Raw genomic sequence first — 15,870 nt, forward strand, 5'->3', positions numbered from 1 at the left:
AAAACCTGAGGAAACACCACCGCACACCTTTTCTCAGAGATGCATACACACACACACACGTTCTCTCTCTCTCGTGTTCTCGCTCTCTCTCTCCGATATGCATACATTCGTGTGCAGACTTACACTCCTGGATCACTATCATTTGATGATTCAGCATTTTCTTCAAACCATTTTGTCATCAATGTAGGGTTTGAGAGATGTTATGTATGAATGCATCTATGCTGATTCAGTTTTGATTCAGGTTCCTGATTAAAATGAGCTGACAGAGATGTTATCCTAAGTCCACAACACTGCAAGGAAACCAACTGAAATAAATTGTCCTGTCAGCAATATTGCAGAAGTTATTTGCTGACTTTTGATCAATTGTTTATAACATCAAAACTACAGAATAGTATTGAGTTGGACTGTAGTAAACTCCCATCGTATCAATATATTTGTTTACGTCCAGCGGTATGTCAAATTTGTATGTGCATTTGGGTCTGGGAGTGATTGTGTGCCTTCCAGAAGTTGTGATGGAAAATTAGAAAGCTAGATAAGAATATCCTGATGGAAACTTGTTGGTTTTCCGCTGACGTCTGCATCATCAAGGGGGGATGGAGACAATAAAAGAGGGGAAGAAAGATTGGAAAGACAAGACAAGGTTCTCCATACCTGCTGCAACCAGACCATACCTCATCAGGTGAGACAACATATGACTGGTTTTCCTTTAATGCTGTTCTGTCTGTCTTCTCTCTGAATCTGATTTCACATGATTTTCTGGTTTTTCATCATTTAGTTGCTGGCTTTATTTTAAAGTCTGCTTCAACAATGTATAAAAACTTTGTAATAACATTTATTGACAATTCATAAGCAGACTGGTTTCTTTCTCTTGTCATGTATTCGCAGTCAACTCCTTCATACAGACTCACTACAATGGAATCTGCCATCAATGTACTTGTCTCCCAGTTCAAGACCTTTGCTGGAAAGGATGGATCCTCAAACACCTTGAGCAAAGGGGAGTTCAGCAGCCTGGTGGCCTTTCAACTACCTACTTTTGTCAAGGTAAATCTGTCTTGAGTCCCAAATGGCACCCTATTTTATATGTAGTGCACTTCTTTAGACCGGAACCTTATGGGCCCTGGCCAAAAGTAGTGCACTACACAGGGAATAGGGTACCATTTGGGACACAGCCTTAGTCCTCTTCAGCACCCACTTCATACTTGGCATCCATTTCGCAATAAATTATCTAGAGCCGTGAGTGAGTGGCTGAATGACGTGATTTCAAGCATCATATACGTTAGTGATAGCAGGCCAAATCCTTTTCTGTACCACTTCTATTGCTCTCGGGAAAAAGGGTGCAATTTGGGACGTAAGTCACTGGTATTTGCTCTGTCATGCTCACCAGGTGTTATGGCATAAACCTCCTTCCATTTTATTCTGCAAAACAACACTTTGCAACCAAAGTTTGTGGAACTCAGACTCCGTGCCATTTGTTCTATAGTACTGTACTATTATTTACCATTAGATGGCAGAGTAGCCTTAACCATGCAGCTCATTGTTAACCCAGTCTGGGCCTGAATGGATCACTGTCCCCTTTCTCCTCTCTGATTGCCTGCAGAACGCCAGCGATCCAGCCGTGATCGAGCAGCTCATGGGCTCGTTGGACGAAAACAATGATGGGGAGCTGACATTTTTGGAGTTTTGGCAGCTGATTGGAAAACTTGCCAACAAGCAAGGGGGCTTTTAGCCAATAAAAAGACTTCATGGGAATCTGTTGGACTAGCATTGTGCATTAGGCTACAGTCCAATGAAATTATCCTGAATGTAGCTGTGTGGTAAACTTTTGATCTGAATTGACATGCACAATTCTTTAGTTGATCATTTTCTAAAGCAGGTGACTTTGAATAAAAGGATCCATTGTCTTAACTCGCCTTCTGTCTCCTATGGTTCACTGGCCTCAGTATATGACATATATTACTTAGGTGGAAGCCTAGAGGGGGGAAAATGGGCCTGTGTTAGAAATGCCGGGCTCAATCTCTGGTCCCAGTCTGGCTCTGTCTACCCCCCTCTTGTGCATTCTCTCATTTAGTGTGGCTGTATTACAACCTTGATTTAATAGCATAATTGGATCATAACCCTACACTGCTCCCACAACTACACCAGGTACAGCAAAACTATTCCATACAGGTTTAAAATGCCTATACAACGCTGCCTTTCCAAGTGTTACACAGTGATGTAAATGCAGTCTACATCCCTGCTGCTATTTACAATCTCTGTGTCTCCATTACCAATATACATTTTTCCTAGGTCAACAACAATACATTGGATAAAGGAGAGCTGCTTGGTGTCTGTACAAATACTACCTGTCCCTCCCTGTACTCTATTGTTTAATGAAGTTGTTTTAGTGAAAGGTCAAAAATAGTGCACTATATGGGGAATAGGGTGCCATTTGGGACACATTCACTGCTATTTTCTCTGGCATGCTCACCCGCTGTGTTATAGCATACACTTCCCTCCATTTTATTCTGCTAAGCGATGCTTCACAAGTTAGGCATTTCCATTGCAATTTTGATACGGGGCAACTAGACTTTGTATCCTAATTAAACACAGCAAGGTGCCAGTGTGGGTGTGACTGATGACAAATGACTGTGTCTACTCTGACAAACAATGACACACTGATACAGCATGAAACACTCCCTCAGGGCGTGTGTGTCTACATGCATTTTAGTGTTGTGGTCCTGGAGTGGTCTGGATATGCTCCTGAGGCAGTTGCCACTCCCATGAGCCTGGGTGTATGAGGGGGGTAAAGATCACTACTGTCCAAACATACAGTAGGCTAACAGCTAGACTTGTGTTCATTTAATAAAATGCAGCTGGAAGTCAATGTTGGATACAAAAGGGTTAAAAGCAACTCAAACCTCAATGTCTCCTCAACACAGCCTTCTATGAATTCGAATTATTGGCGTGGAACAATACAAATCACACATAATCTAAACTAGCACCACATACCAAAGATAATAGAATAAATAGGAATTAGGTTCCAAGGTTGTGATACACATTTCTGCCCCTCATAAAAAAAAGTGTCTTATCTTTTCCACATTCCCCCTTTATTTTGTCGCACTCTTCCAGGTACACGCCCTTTGCCTTGTCAGGAAAAAAAGTTGAAGAAAAAACTAAATCACGGAAGAGATTATGCAGCGCTAGTTTGGCAAGTTTCTTTTGCGGTCTCAAAGCAGCGGAGATAGACGGAAAAGAAGGAAAACAAACCCAAAGTTGGGCACATTTGATCTGTTCGCTTGTCCTGTAGGAAGTATATGGTGAGTTATACATTTTGTCCATATTTTATTGAAAAGGTTTTGTACTGTAAACTTGCTTAAATCATAACGCGTGTGCCACGTTTTAGATTCACCCTCGCAGGAACTTTCTACACGCTCTCATCGAGGGACAGTGCCAACGACGACGCTTTTGGAGACTCCAAGAAAGACTCGTTATTTTTTACGTTGCAAGTAGCGGATAACGTTTGAATTCAAAGGGGGGAAAACGATTTAACTACGTTAGTGCATTATTTATCATAAACGCATAGCTATTCTTGATCAGTCATAGCGTGTGCACACTCAAACAAAACATACCTGAGATAAGTGTGTCTCTTTTGTAAACGGATCGATCAGCTGTTATCTAGCCTATCGTGGGCCATATGAGCCTGTCTGGTTTGTACAACTGGCATAAAATGTATGGACTATCCGAAAGAACATATAACCTATGGGTAAACCTACACTGTAAAGGGGTTACCGTGATTTTGACAGTAGCATACAGGTAGCTCGGTGGCAAGTACAATTAAGTTTGTCATATTACAGTACACCCACTAAAGAAAATATAATATCAAAGAAACCACTGCAATGACACAAAGTTTAAGAAAAAAAAAAGAGTAAACGCTCCCATAATCGGAATGAACTAATAAATGAATTAATGGATGAATGAATGAAATTCATTGAGGGGAAGGGTTTGTATTTCAAAGTATTTTACTGTAATTACAAGAGATTGGCGCAAGCAGGTTGGCTGCTAGGTAAGGTGTTTACAAACATTACAGCATTTTAATGAATATTTTGTGTTTTTAGCACTTGCACTTTCTAGAGGCCTTAGTTTAGGCTTGCGAACTGGCAGCGACTAAAGGGCAAAACAGATCAAATGGACATGGCAAAATGCTTAACCGTTTAAGGTTTAAGACTTGCTGCCACTTGAATCTGTCCCCTATACATTTTTAATTGATGGGGCATTATAACCACATATGAGTTAAATTGGTACAGCATTCCCACTCACTGGTGCAACAAATATAGCGTTTTACAAGGCATGCCTCAAAATATGTTAATGAGATAGAAACAACAATACCATGCACCCACTAATGGTCAAAAGGTTTTTTTTGCACTCCAAAAATATGGTACGGTACTGTATTCTGTGGGGCGGAATTGCAGTACCATAAGAAATACAGCAATTATTTCCCCACCCAGAACATTTTCCCACAATGCACCATAATTTACAGTATGCTGCATTAAAATGTTTCAGAGTATTATACTGTTGATAATACAAAATAAATCTATCATTTACAGTTATCTGTTACATTGTATGTGTAAGGGTGATAATTCGCATTGTGCCTTGCTCCCGAGTGGAGCAGTGGTCTAAGGCATTGCATCTCAGTGCTAGAGTCCCATAGGGCGGCGCACAATTGGCCCAGCGTCGTACGGGTTAGGGTTTGTCCAGAGTAGGCCGTCATTGTAAATAACAATTTGTTCTTAACTGACGTGCCTAGTTAAATATAGGTTAAATAAATAAAATAAATTATTGTCATAGACTACATACTATTTCCTAAAAGATCTACAATGATGATAAATGTCCAAAAGTAAAAACCAGTGTAAACAACCAGAGCTCAAGGCACTCTTCAACTGGCTCATAATTCTCATTCTTAGCTTGGTGCACCATTGATGTTCAGCAGTATTTTAGTAGACCTATGTGATAAGTTAGAGAGGCACTGCAAGCCTGTTCAGCCATAACCTAACTTGTTCCTCTCTTAATATTTCATGCCACACGAGCGGTAGTATTGCCATTACTCAGAACACATACTGTATCACATTCACCCATTTGGAAACACAACACTCAATCTCCTTTGGGCTCTGGAGTGAAACGGGAAACCTCTGTCTATATTTAATTATTTGCTGAGTAGTTTGTTTGCCTTTTGCTCCAAATAATGGGGATTAGTTGGTGTGTGTCGGAACTAAGGCGGGGTCAGAGCTGTCCTTGTGACGTTGGCTAAATAATAGAAGCCCTGTGTTCATTAATCAGATTTAGGGAGTGGTGCGGCTCGACACATGCTGTCTGGCGACCGTTTGAAGATGAGGTCGACTGTCACTGACCCTGACCGTGAGAAGGCATAGCCAGGTTGCAGCCAGGCCACCAAGTAAATAATACATGTAAGAATAGGACAGAAATGGAAATGCAAGAATCGTGACTGTACCAACGCTGTACCAATTTAACTCATACGTGGATATATCAATTTATACAGTGTCTTCAGAAAGTATTCACACCCCTTGAATTTTTCCACATTTTGTTGTGTTCCAGCCTGGATTTAAAATGGATTAAATTGTGGAATTATTTTATAACCTTTTTTTTTATTCATTCCAAATTAAAAGCTGAAATGTCTTGATTCAATAAGTATTCAACCCTTTTGTTATGGCAAGCCTAATCAAGTTTTGTTTAATTAACAAGTCACCGAAGTTGCAAGGACTCACTCTTGTGTGCAATAATAGTGTTTAACATGATTTTTGAATGACTACCTCATCTTTGTACCCCACACATACAATTATCTGTAAGGTCCCTCAATCGAGCAGTGAATTTTAAACACGTATTCAGCTCAGTTCATCTTTCAATCACCGACGTGGGTATATGCTCCTAAACCCCAATGAGGAAATGTGAGTGGCAGGACTTGCTGCCAGCATCCCGGACTCGCCTCTTCACTGTTGACATTGAGACGGGTGTTTTGCGGGTACTATTTAATGAAGCTGCCAGTTGAGGACTTGTGAGGCGTCTGTTTCTCAAACTAGACACTCAAATGTTCTTGTCCTCTTGCTCAGTTGTGCCCCGGGACCTCCCACTCTTTCTATTCTGGCTAGAGCCAGTTTGTGCTGTTCTGTGAAGGGAGTAGTACACAGCGTTGTACGAGATCTTCAGTTTCTTGGCAATGTCTCACATGGAATAGCCTTCATTTCTCAGAACAAGAACATTTCTCAGAATAAAGTTCTTTGTTTCTGGCCATTTTGAGCCTGTAATCGAACCCACAAATGTTGATGCTCCAGATACTCATCTAGCCAAAAGGACAGTTTTATTGCTTCTTTAATAAGCGCAACATTTTTCAGCTGCGCTAACATAATTGCAAAATGGTTTTCTAATGATCATTTACCCATTTAAAATGATACATTTGGATTAGCTAACACAACATGCCATTGGAACACAGGAGTGATGGTTGCTGATAATGGGCCTCTGTACGCCAATGTAGATATTCCATTAAAAATCAGCCGTTTCCAGCTACAATAGTCATTTACAACATTAACAATGTCTACACTGTATTTCTGATCACTTTGATGTTATTTTAATGGACAAAAAAATGTGCTTTTCTTTCAAAAACACGGACATTTCTAAGTGACCTCAAACTTTTGAACGGTAGTGTATGTGTGGTCAGCATGTTAGTAACACAACAAAATGGTTGAGCATTTTGCAACGTCCTTTTGGTCTGTTTTGCCCTGTAGTTGCTGTAGTTTGGAAGCCTTTGTTAAAGCCTCTAGAAGTGCAAGTATTATAAAACACCAAATATACAATAATATACTGTATTTGTTAACAAGTTACCCAGGAGCTAACCTGCTTGCATTAATCCCTTGTATTTACAGTAAAATACTGTGAAATACAAACCCCTCAATGAATTGTATTAATGAATTCATATTTGTATTGATTCCGATTATGGTAGCATATACTTCTTTACACTATAATGCAGTGAATTTGACATATTGTACTGTGTAGCATTACACTGGACTTGCTCTGATACTGTATTTGTATTTCAGTAGGTGTACTGTAATATGAAATACAGAATTTGACTTGCCACTGAGCTGCCTGTAAACTACTGTCAAATTCACAGTAATCCCTTTACAGTGTATGCTTTTTCTTGGCGGACGTGTGTGTGTAGTTTGTGTGCTACATTTAAATACTAAAGTTGACAATCGAGTGAGGTTGGTTCATTAAACGAGCAAACATCTCTCTCCACTGCTTTGGAGCAAACTAGTGTGGCCTGTACATTCTTATCTTGTTTAAGTGATCTCTGACAGAAAGGAATGGGAATTCCTGCATGGATGTGTCACTCACTGGCATGCATTGTATTTTGTGCTCCGTGTGAGGGCCATCTTACACATACAGCTGTCTATTGTGATTAATAGGACACATCATGCATATCTCATTTAATCAGTCCAACGCTTACGGGCTATATTACATACATACCGGATTACTCACATATAAAGGCGCATACAGCACACACTAACACGCATGCACGCACACATACTAACATATTCACTATGTAAAATGTCTGTCTCTCAAAAAAAATCTTACTTTTTTTGTCACATAAGAGTGCATAAGGGTGTGAGGAGGCAACAGAGATAAAGCAAGACAGATAAAGAAAGAGAGAGAGACATATAAAGAATGAGAGAGAGAGATAGAAAGGTAGATTGACAGGTAATCCCTGAGGTAATCTGAAACCTTGGACCAATAGTGGCTTCAGTAGATCAGATGACCAATCAAAGATCCGAACTTCCATTGCGCATCGCCGCTTGACTTTCAGTCAGACTCTCTTGCCCTCTTAGTTTATCGCACATCGCCTGTCCATTGCGTACCTACCCTATTCTACCAAGGAGTTCCAGACTCAACACCTGAAACGACAAGCCTTTGTGTATCTCAAGGACATCCACCGTTTCTTTTTCCCACTGTGGTGTCCTATCTTTATCTCCTTAAAATAGATTGTTATGGAAATAATTTTGTCAAATGTGTATTGCCTGTGTCACTCAATATCTCGTACCATCTCTGTTTTCTCTCTCTCATTCCTTCTTACCTGCTTCCTCTCCCCCCTTTCCCCCAATCACCCTGTTCATCCCTCTCAACAAAACCATACCCCTCTATCTCGGGGCAGAGAGAGACAGCAGTCATGGAGTCAGCCATTCAGACGGTAGTGGGTGTCTTCCTGAAATCAGCCAAAGGGAAGGAGAGTTTGGGAGGGAATGACTTCCAGAAGCTGGTGAAGAGCCAGCTCCACAACATCATGATGGTCAGTTAGACAACAGCCTGCACACTCACCATGGTTATAAACCAGCTATCAACACTACACCTTTTTGAACTCTTTGATTGATCTACAGGGCATTTGGAAAGTGTTCAGACCCCTTCCCTTTTTCCAAATGTTGTTACGTTACAGCATTATTCTAAAATGTATTAAATCGTTTTTTTCCCCTCATCAATCGATACACAATACCCCATAATGACAAACTGAAGAAAAAAAAAAATGTTTTTTTTTGCAAATGTATTAAAATTAAAAAACAGAAATACCTTATTTACATACGTATTCAACCCTTTGCTATGAGACTCGAATTTGAGCTCAGGTGCATCCTGTTTCCATTGAACATCCTTGAGATGTTTCTACAACTTGATTGGAGTCCACCTGTTGTAAATTCAATTGATTGGACATGATTTAGAGAGGCACACACCTGTCTATATAAAGTCCCACAGTTGACGGTGTATGTCAGAGCAAAAACCAACTCATGAGGTCGACGGAATTGTCCGTAGAACCTTGAGACAGGATTGTGTCGAGGCACAGATCTGGGGAAGGGTGCACAAACATGTCTGCAGCATAGAAGGTCCTCAAGAACACAGTTAGCTTTCATTATTCTTAAATAGAAGAAGTTTGGAACCACCAAGACTCTACCTAGAGCTGGCCAAATGGCCAGACTGAGCAATCAGGGGAGAAGGGCCTTGGTCAGGGAGGTGACCAAGAACCTAATGGTCACTCTGATAGAGCTCCAGAGTTCCTCTGTGGAGATGGGAGAACCTTCCAGAAGGACAACATTCTCTGCAGCACTTCATGGTAGAGTGGCAAGACAGAAGCCACTCCTCAGTAAAAGGCACATGACAGCCTGCTTGGAGTTTGCCAAAAGTCACCTAAAGGACTCTCAGACCATGAGAAACAAGATTCTCTGGTCTGATGACACCAAGATTGAACTCTTTAGCCTGAATGCCAAGCGTCACGTCTGGAGGAAACCTGGCAGCATTCCTACGGTGAAGCATGGTGGTGGCAGCATCATGCTGTGGGGATGTTTTTGTAGGGATGTTTTTCAGCGGCAGGGACTGGAGGACTAGTCAGAATTGAGGGAAAGATGAACGGAGCAAACTACAGAGAGCTCCTTGATGAAAACCTGCTCCAGAGTGCTTAGGACCCCAGACTGGGGTGAAGGTTCACCTTCCAACAGGACAACGACCCTAAGCGCACAGACAAGACAACGTAGGAGTTGCTTCGGGACAAGTCTCTGAATATCCTTGAGTGGCCCGGACTTGAACCCAATCGAACATCTCTGGAAAGACCTAAAATAGCTGTGCAGCAACGCTCCCCATCCAACCTGACAGAGCTTGAGAGGATCTGCAGAGAAGAATGGGAGAAACTCCCCAAATACAGGGGTGCCAAGCTTGTACCGTCAAACCTAAGAAGGTTCAAGGCTGTAATCGCTGCCAAAGGTGCTACAACAAAGTACTGAGTAAAGGAATTGAATATTTATGTAAATGTTATATTTCAGTTTCTTTTTTTGATACATTTTACAAATAAATCTAAAACCTGTTTTTGCTTTGTCATTATGGGGTATTGTGTGTAGATTGATGAGTAAAAACAAAACAATTTAATCAATTTTAGAATAAGGCTGTAATGTAACAAAATGTGGAAAAAGTCAAGGGGGAATTATATTATTTTATACTAATTCAATTACTCAGAGAAAGATAGTTTGTTTCATATTGTTGTATAAGTAATACAAACAAATCTAAAAAATGTAGGGGTCCAAATAATTGACACCCCTAAAGATTCATAAAAATGAAGCAGTCAAAAGTTGAGTATTTGGTCTCATATTCCTAGCATGCAATGACTACATCAAGTTTGCGACTTGTTGGATGCATTTGCAGTTAGTTTTGGTTGTGTTTCAGATTATTTGTGTCCAAATTTATTATAAGTAATGTATTGTGTCATTTTGGAGTCACGTTTATTATAAATAAGAACAGAATACCTTTCTAAACACTTCTGCATTAATGTGGATGCTACCATGATTATGGATAATCTTGAATGAATGATAATGATACGTGAGAAAGTTACAGAGGGTCAAAGATCATACCCCAAAGAAATGCTAACCTCTCACCATTAATAAATAAGAGGAAAGGTTAGCATGGTTAGGGGTGACAATTTTGACCTTTTTTGAGAGAAAAAAGTATTAATTGTTAACAAAATCTTTCTCTGAGCAATTTAATTAGTATAAAATAATATAATTTCACATTTTTTTTAAGCGTTCAATATAGCTCAGTATTTGAATTTGTTATTTTATATATTATTGCTCATATTTATCAAGGGTGTCAATACATTTGCACGCCACTGTACATATACAGGTTGGAGCAGGGAGCTGTCATACTGTGCGCCCTGTAGCAGTTGTGGGAGGTTAAGTACCCTGCTCAAGGGCACAACAGCAGGCAACAGTGTCTAGGATTTAATGCCAGCAACCCTTCGGTTGCCAGCTCACTTCCCACCAGATTTTTCCCGTCAGACCTGGGATACAATCTGGCAACCCTCCGGTTGCTGGCTTATTTCTCTAACCGCTATGCTGCCTGCTGCCCTAGTAAGATATCTATGGTATGTATGAAATAGGATACACTACAGACCAACATATAAAATAGGGTGTGTTGCACCAACATGGATTAACTCTTAAACCTGGTTAAATCAAGGTCTATCTATTAATCAGGCTGCACAAACAGTACTGCATTTTGTGATGTAAGGGGTCAGTTACTACAGAGGTCACCTCTGCTGGCGTCACCTTTGAGTCACATCTGCCCGTCTCTATCTACTCTGTACCCAGGACACTGACAGCTCCGAGGCGGTGAAGAAAATGCAACAGGGCCTGGACGCTAACCAGGACGGTAAAGTCAACTTCGAGGAGTACATGAAGCTGGTGGGCTACCTAGCAACCTCCCTGAGCGTGCAATGCACCGCTGCCGTGGACACGCCAGCTGAGAGTGCGGCCGCCACAACAGAGACCAAGAATGCACCAGCACCAGCAGCAACAGAGGTAAAGGAAGAGAAGGCAGAAGCCGAGGCACAGCCAGAGGAGGCACAGGCTGAGCCAGAGACAGCCACAACTGTAGAGGCACCAGCAGAGGCAGCCGTAGAGGAAGAAAAGGTGGAAGAGGCGAAAAAGGTGGAGGAGCCAGCACCAGCAGCAACCGAGGAGGAGAAGACAAAGGAGGCCTCATAGGAGTTTACCACCGGTCCAGTCCGGACATTACAATACACACCAACACCAAACTGATAGACACCTCACTACCCTAATACAAACTACAGTACACTATACAACCCCCCCCTTCAAACAGGAGTGCTAATACCATAATAATAATAATACCATGCAGTACAGTATATGTTGTAACACCACAATAGCACATACATGTTCATACACACATACATAAACCCAGTATTTGGTACTAAAATAAACTACACTACAATTACTTGCATTGCAGCAGTACATGCCATTATGTTGATATACTTCCCTCTATATAGCACACTATACTTTATTATATGTATATATAATTCATTTTGCCATTCATTGATGTGAAATTTTGACACCCTCTGAAATTTTGACACATTTACACACCTGTAGAGCTGATTAATCTTGAAATACACTGACACACATGCAATACTAAATGTTTTTATATTTGCATTCCTTCTTTCTCCCTTTGCCCATCTACAATCACGCAATGCAACACTATACTACAGTACATTCCACAATGTACAGTCAAGTCAGGCCATCTCAAGTTGTTCTTGAGCTGTTGCTTGACATTTGCTACACATCAAATTCTCCAGTGTTAGATTAACACTGACAGTGTTAAATCAACACAGATAGCGTTAAATTTAACACAGGTCCAGTGTCTATACAGATCCACATTTTTCAGTGTTAAATTAACACACTGCTCAGTGTAAAGCCTTATTTGCATATTTCCCAGAAGGCCTTGCCTTTCGAGTGAAGTTTAGAGTTACCACCCATGACTGTATTTGTTAGTGACAGAGACATGGTTGTTGCATTCATCCATTTTCAGCCCTGTGGCCTCCATCAAGTGAATACATAAGTGAATACATTATCATACAGTTTTTCTTATGTAACACAATATATCATGTATTTTTTAAGGCCTTTTACCATTAAACAGTGACGGGAAACTCATTGTTTACAGGCCACATCAGGCCTGCAAGTCACATTAGGCTGGCTTGCAAAGCGATGTGTAATTTCTATTGGAATCCAGCCAGAGTGTGGATATAAAACATTTAGAATTTTTAATGACACTCATCCTGCATTCAGAACAACTACATTAACATATAAGGCCACCTTAAGCATCTTAACTGGAACAACCATTTCAGTAATGGTGTGGAAGTCCAAGTACCAGATTGGATTAGTTTAGAAAAATGTATGTTAGTTATATTTGAGAAGAATAAGATTAATGAATGTACATGCAAATACATAGATATTGAAACAATTCTAAAAAATATGCCTGCAGTAGAGCATGCTGGGAAATATGATAATGATGGGCGTGGTTTTGGTTTAACACTGGTTATTAACACCAACACTGGGATTCTTTTACACCAATGAGTGTTAATTTAACAATTACAGAGAGAATTTAACACAACTTAACATTAGAGATGTTACATTGACCAATTTGCTTTGCAAGATTGTCTAAGTGCTCTCTCTCTCTTTTCTTCCCTTGCAACTCTGTCATTGATATTAAGCTCTGACATGGCATGACATGACAATAAACAAATTGTGTTGCTAGGGTTCTTAGTTCAGACTAGTCTCTCTCTGTCTCTGTCTTTGTTTCGTCAATCTCATTTCCTGGAAAATCCAGGCAGGGCAGCATCTGGAGTTTATGGACTCCTCTCCACTACTAGCTAGCCAATCGCCATGGAAGATCAGGTGTGGTGTGTCCTAATATTGGCCTTCTAGTAAATAATTGAGGGCCCAGGATGGAATCAACACCAGAACCCTTGCCAGGATCCTTGCAGCCCCAAGGGAGCCCAAAATAGCCCTTAAGCAGCAGGCCGCTGACCCGGGGAGGCCACTAGGGGCCCTTGATATGGGTCGCGAGCCGTTTCTCCATGCAACCCAATCCACCAGAACCAAGAGGAAAGGAAAACGAAACAGACACCCAAACTTGAAGAAAAGTGGCTCTTATAGCCTGAAACGTTACACCTGATGTGAAAAGTCACAACAGAAACTTGACCCAAGTATAGGTAATGTGTTGGTATTGTTTCTACACTCTTAGAAAAAAAGTTCCTATCTAGAACCAAAAAGCGTTCTTCCTCTGTCCCCACATGAGAACCCTTTGAAGAACTATTTTTTGGTTACATGTAGAACCCTTTCCACAGAGAACCAAAATGGTTTTGATCTGGAACCAAAAAGGATTATCCTATGGGGACAGCTGAAGAACCCTTTTGAAACCCTTTTTTCAAGTGTATTTTTTGTTGTTTTCCTCCTAGTTCCGTTACCATCAGGTTTGCTGGGTTACCTGGTCACACCCATGTTCTCTGTGTTGAGAGACCCTGTTTGACCTGAAATTACATCCCAGTGCTTAAAACCATTGACTTAACCATAGTGGGCACACCCTTGGACAAAACCAACACAAGAGTTACTTGATTACTGATAGCTATCTGTGACTCATTTGCATTTCCTGAGTTGCAACGAATTTGCCAGACTTCAAATACTATTTTAAATCTTTTAAATGCTGGGAGTGTTTGCTTTAGCCCTCCTGGAGTGCCAGGTGGGCGGGGTTTGACGTTTTTGGACTATTCTATTGGTCCATTACACCAGGCAACCTTGGCAATTTATTACAAATAGTATTTTAACCCAGGTCTGTAAACTGATTTAATCCTTAAACCAGTAGTGTTACAGAGAGTATATTATACTCTTTTTAGCAAGTATAGTACCAGTCAAAAGTTTGGACACACCTACTCATTCAAGGGTTTTTCTACATTGTAGAATAATGGTGAAGACATCAAAACTATGAAATAACACATATGGATTCATGTAGTAAACAAAAAAGTGTTAAACAAATCAAAATATATTTCATATTTGACATTCTTCAAAGTAGCCACCCTTTGCCTTGACAGCTTTGCATACTCTTGGCATTCTCTCAACCAGCTTCATGAGGTAGTCACCTGGAATGCATTTCAATTAACAGGTGTGCCTTGTTAAAAGTTAATTTGTGGAATTGATGTCCTTCTTAATGCGTTTGAGCCAATCAGTTTTGTTGTGACAAGTTTCTTCAAGTGCAGTCGCAAAACCATCAAGCGCTATGATGAAACTGGCTCTCATGAGGACTGCCACAGGAAAGGAAGACCCAGAGTTACCTCTGCTGCAGAGGATAAGTTCATTAGAGTTACCAGCCTCAGAATTTGCATCCCAAATAAATGCTTCACAGAGTTCAAGTAACAGATACATCTCAACATCAACTATTCAGATGTCGAATTGCTGCAAAGAAACCACTACTAAAGGACACCAATAATAAGAAGAGACTTGCTTGGGCCAAGAAACTTGAGCAATGGACAATAGACCAGTGGAAATCTGTCCTTTGGTCTAATGAGTCCAAATTTGAGATTTTTGGTTTCAATCGCTGTGTCTTTGTGAGACGCAGAGTAGGTGAACAGATTATTTCCACATGTGTGGTTCCCCCCATGATGCATGGAGGAGGAGGTGTGATGGTGCTTTGTTGGTGACACTGTCAGTGATTTATTTAGAATTCAAGTCACACTTAACCAGCATGGCTACCACAGCATTCTGCAGCGATACGCTATCCCATCTGGTTTGCGCTTAGTGGGACTATCATTTGTTTTTTAACAGGATAATGACCGAACACACCTCCAGACTGTGTAAGGGCTATTTGACCAGGAGGGAGAGTGATGGAGTACTGCATCAGATGACCTGGCCTCCACAAATCATCTGACCTCAACCCAATTGAGACCGTTTGGGATGAGTTGGAGAGAGTATATGAGCATATGTGGGAACTCTTTCAAGCGAACTCTTTCAAGACTGTTGGAAAAGCATTCCAGGTAAAGACTGTTGGAAAAGCATTCCAGGTACTTTGAAGAATCTAAAATCAAATATATTTAGATTTGTTTAACACTTTTTTGGTGCTATTTCATATTTTTGTTGTCTTCACTATTATTCTACAATGTAGAAAATTGTCAAAATAAAGAAAACCATTGAATGAGTAGGTACAGTATGTCCTGAATTGGACCACTAACACGTTTTGGAAGCCTTAAAATGACTCTCCAGTGAAATCTCCCTTTTAAAAGCTCATATTCTGTTAACTCGTACCCAAATAATGTTGTTGACTCGTCCTATATTTGTTTTGTGGCCAAAGCATAAATTAGTATTAGAGTCCAAAGTATTAGAGGCCATACATTTCCTAATTTAATGTGATGTCAAGTTGGCTTAATTGCTGAGCTGGCCAATCAGCTTCATCTGCCTGACTAAATTTCTTGGAAGGAAAACTGTATATATTGTAATTAATTATAGGTCATATTTAACAGAA

The 15,870-nt window shown here is 40.5% G+C and overlaps 2 protein-coding genes across 2 annotated transcripts; both read left to right on the forward strand.

The window, feature by feature from the left end:
* The first annotated feature begins 559 nt into the window (after positions 1-559).
* Positions 560-1,910, forward strand: LOC110488503 (protein S100-A11). The gene is made up of 3 exons (XM_021560735.2): positions 560-679; positions 886-1,041; positions 1,598-1,910. Exons 2-3 carry the CDS (start codon positions 913-915, stop codon positions 1,724-1,726), a joined length of 258 nt encoding a protein of 85 aa, XP_021416410.1. The 5' UTR covers positions 560-679; positions 886-912; the 3' UTR covers positions 1,727-1,910.
* Positions 1,911-3,132: 1,222 nt separating this feature from the next.
* On the forward strand, positions 3,133-13,126 carry LOC110513545 (eukaryotic peptide chain release factor GTP-binding subunit). Its single transcript, XM_036971237.1, has 3 exons — positions 3,133-3,296; positions 8,195-8,329; positions 11,157-13,126. The coding sequence occupies exons 1-3, from the start codon at positions 3,294-3,296 to the stop codon at positions 11,550-11,552; spliced, it is 534 nt and encodes a 177-aa protein (XP_036827132.1). The 5' UTR covers positions 3,133-3,293; the 3' UTR covers positions 11,553-13,126.
* The last annotated feature ends 2,744 nt before the right edge of the window (positions 13,127-15,870 follow it).

The sequence above is a fragment of the Oncorhynchus mykiss genome, chromosome 32 (genome assembly GCF_013265735.2).
Source record: "Oncorhynchus mykiss isolate Arlee chromosome 32, USDA_OmykA_1.1, whole genome shotgun sequence".
Taxonomy (NCBI): domain Eukaryota; kingdom Metazoa; phylum Chordata; class Actinopteri; order Salmoniformes; family Salmonidae; genus Oncorhynchus; species Oncorhynchus mykiss.

Bases quoted from the DNA above. Each gene is read 5' to 3' on its own strand.
- LOC110488503 (XM_021560735.2), top strand. From the start codon at position 913: ATGGAATCTGCCATCAATGTACTTGTCTCCCAGTTCAAGACCTTTGCT. The intron at 1,042-1,597 runs GTAAATCTGTCT...GATTGCCTGCAG, and splicing joins AACTACCTACTTTTGTCAAG to AACGCCAGCGATCCAGCCGT.
- LOC110513545 (XM_036971237.1), top strand. The intron at 8,330-11,156 runs GTCAGTTAGACA...CTCTGTACCCAG, and splicing joins AGCTCCACAACATCATGATG to GACACTGACAGCTCCGAGGC.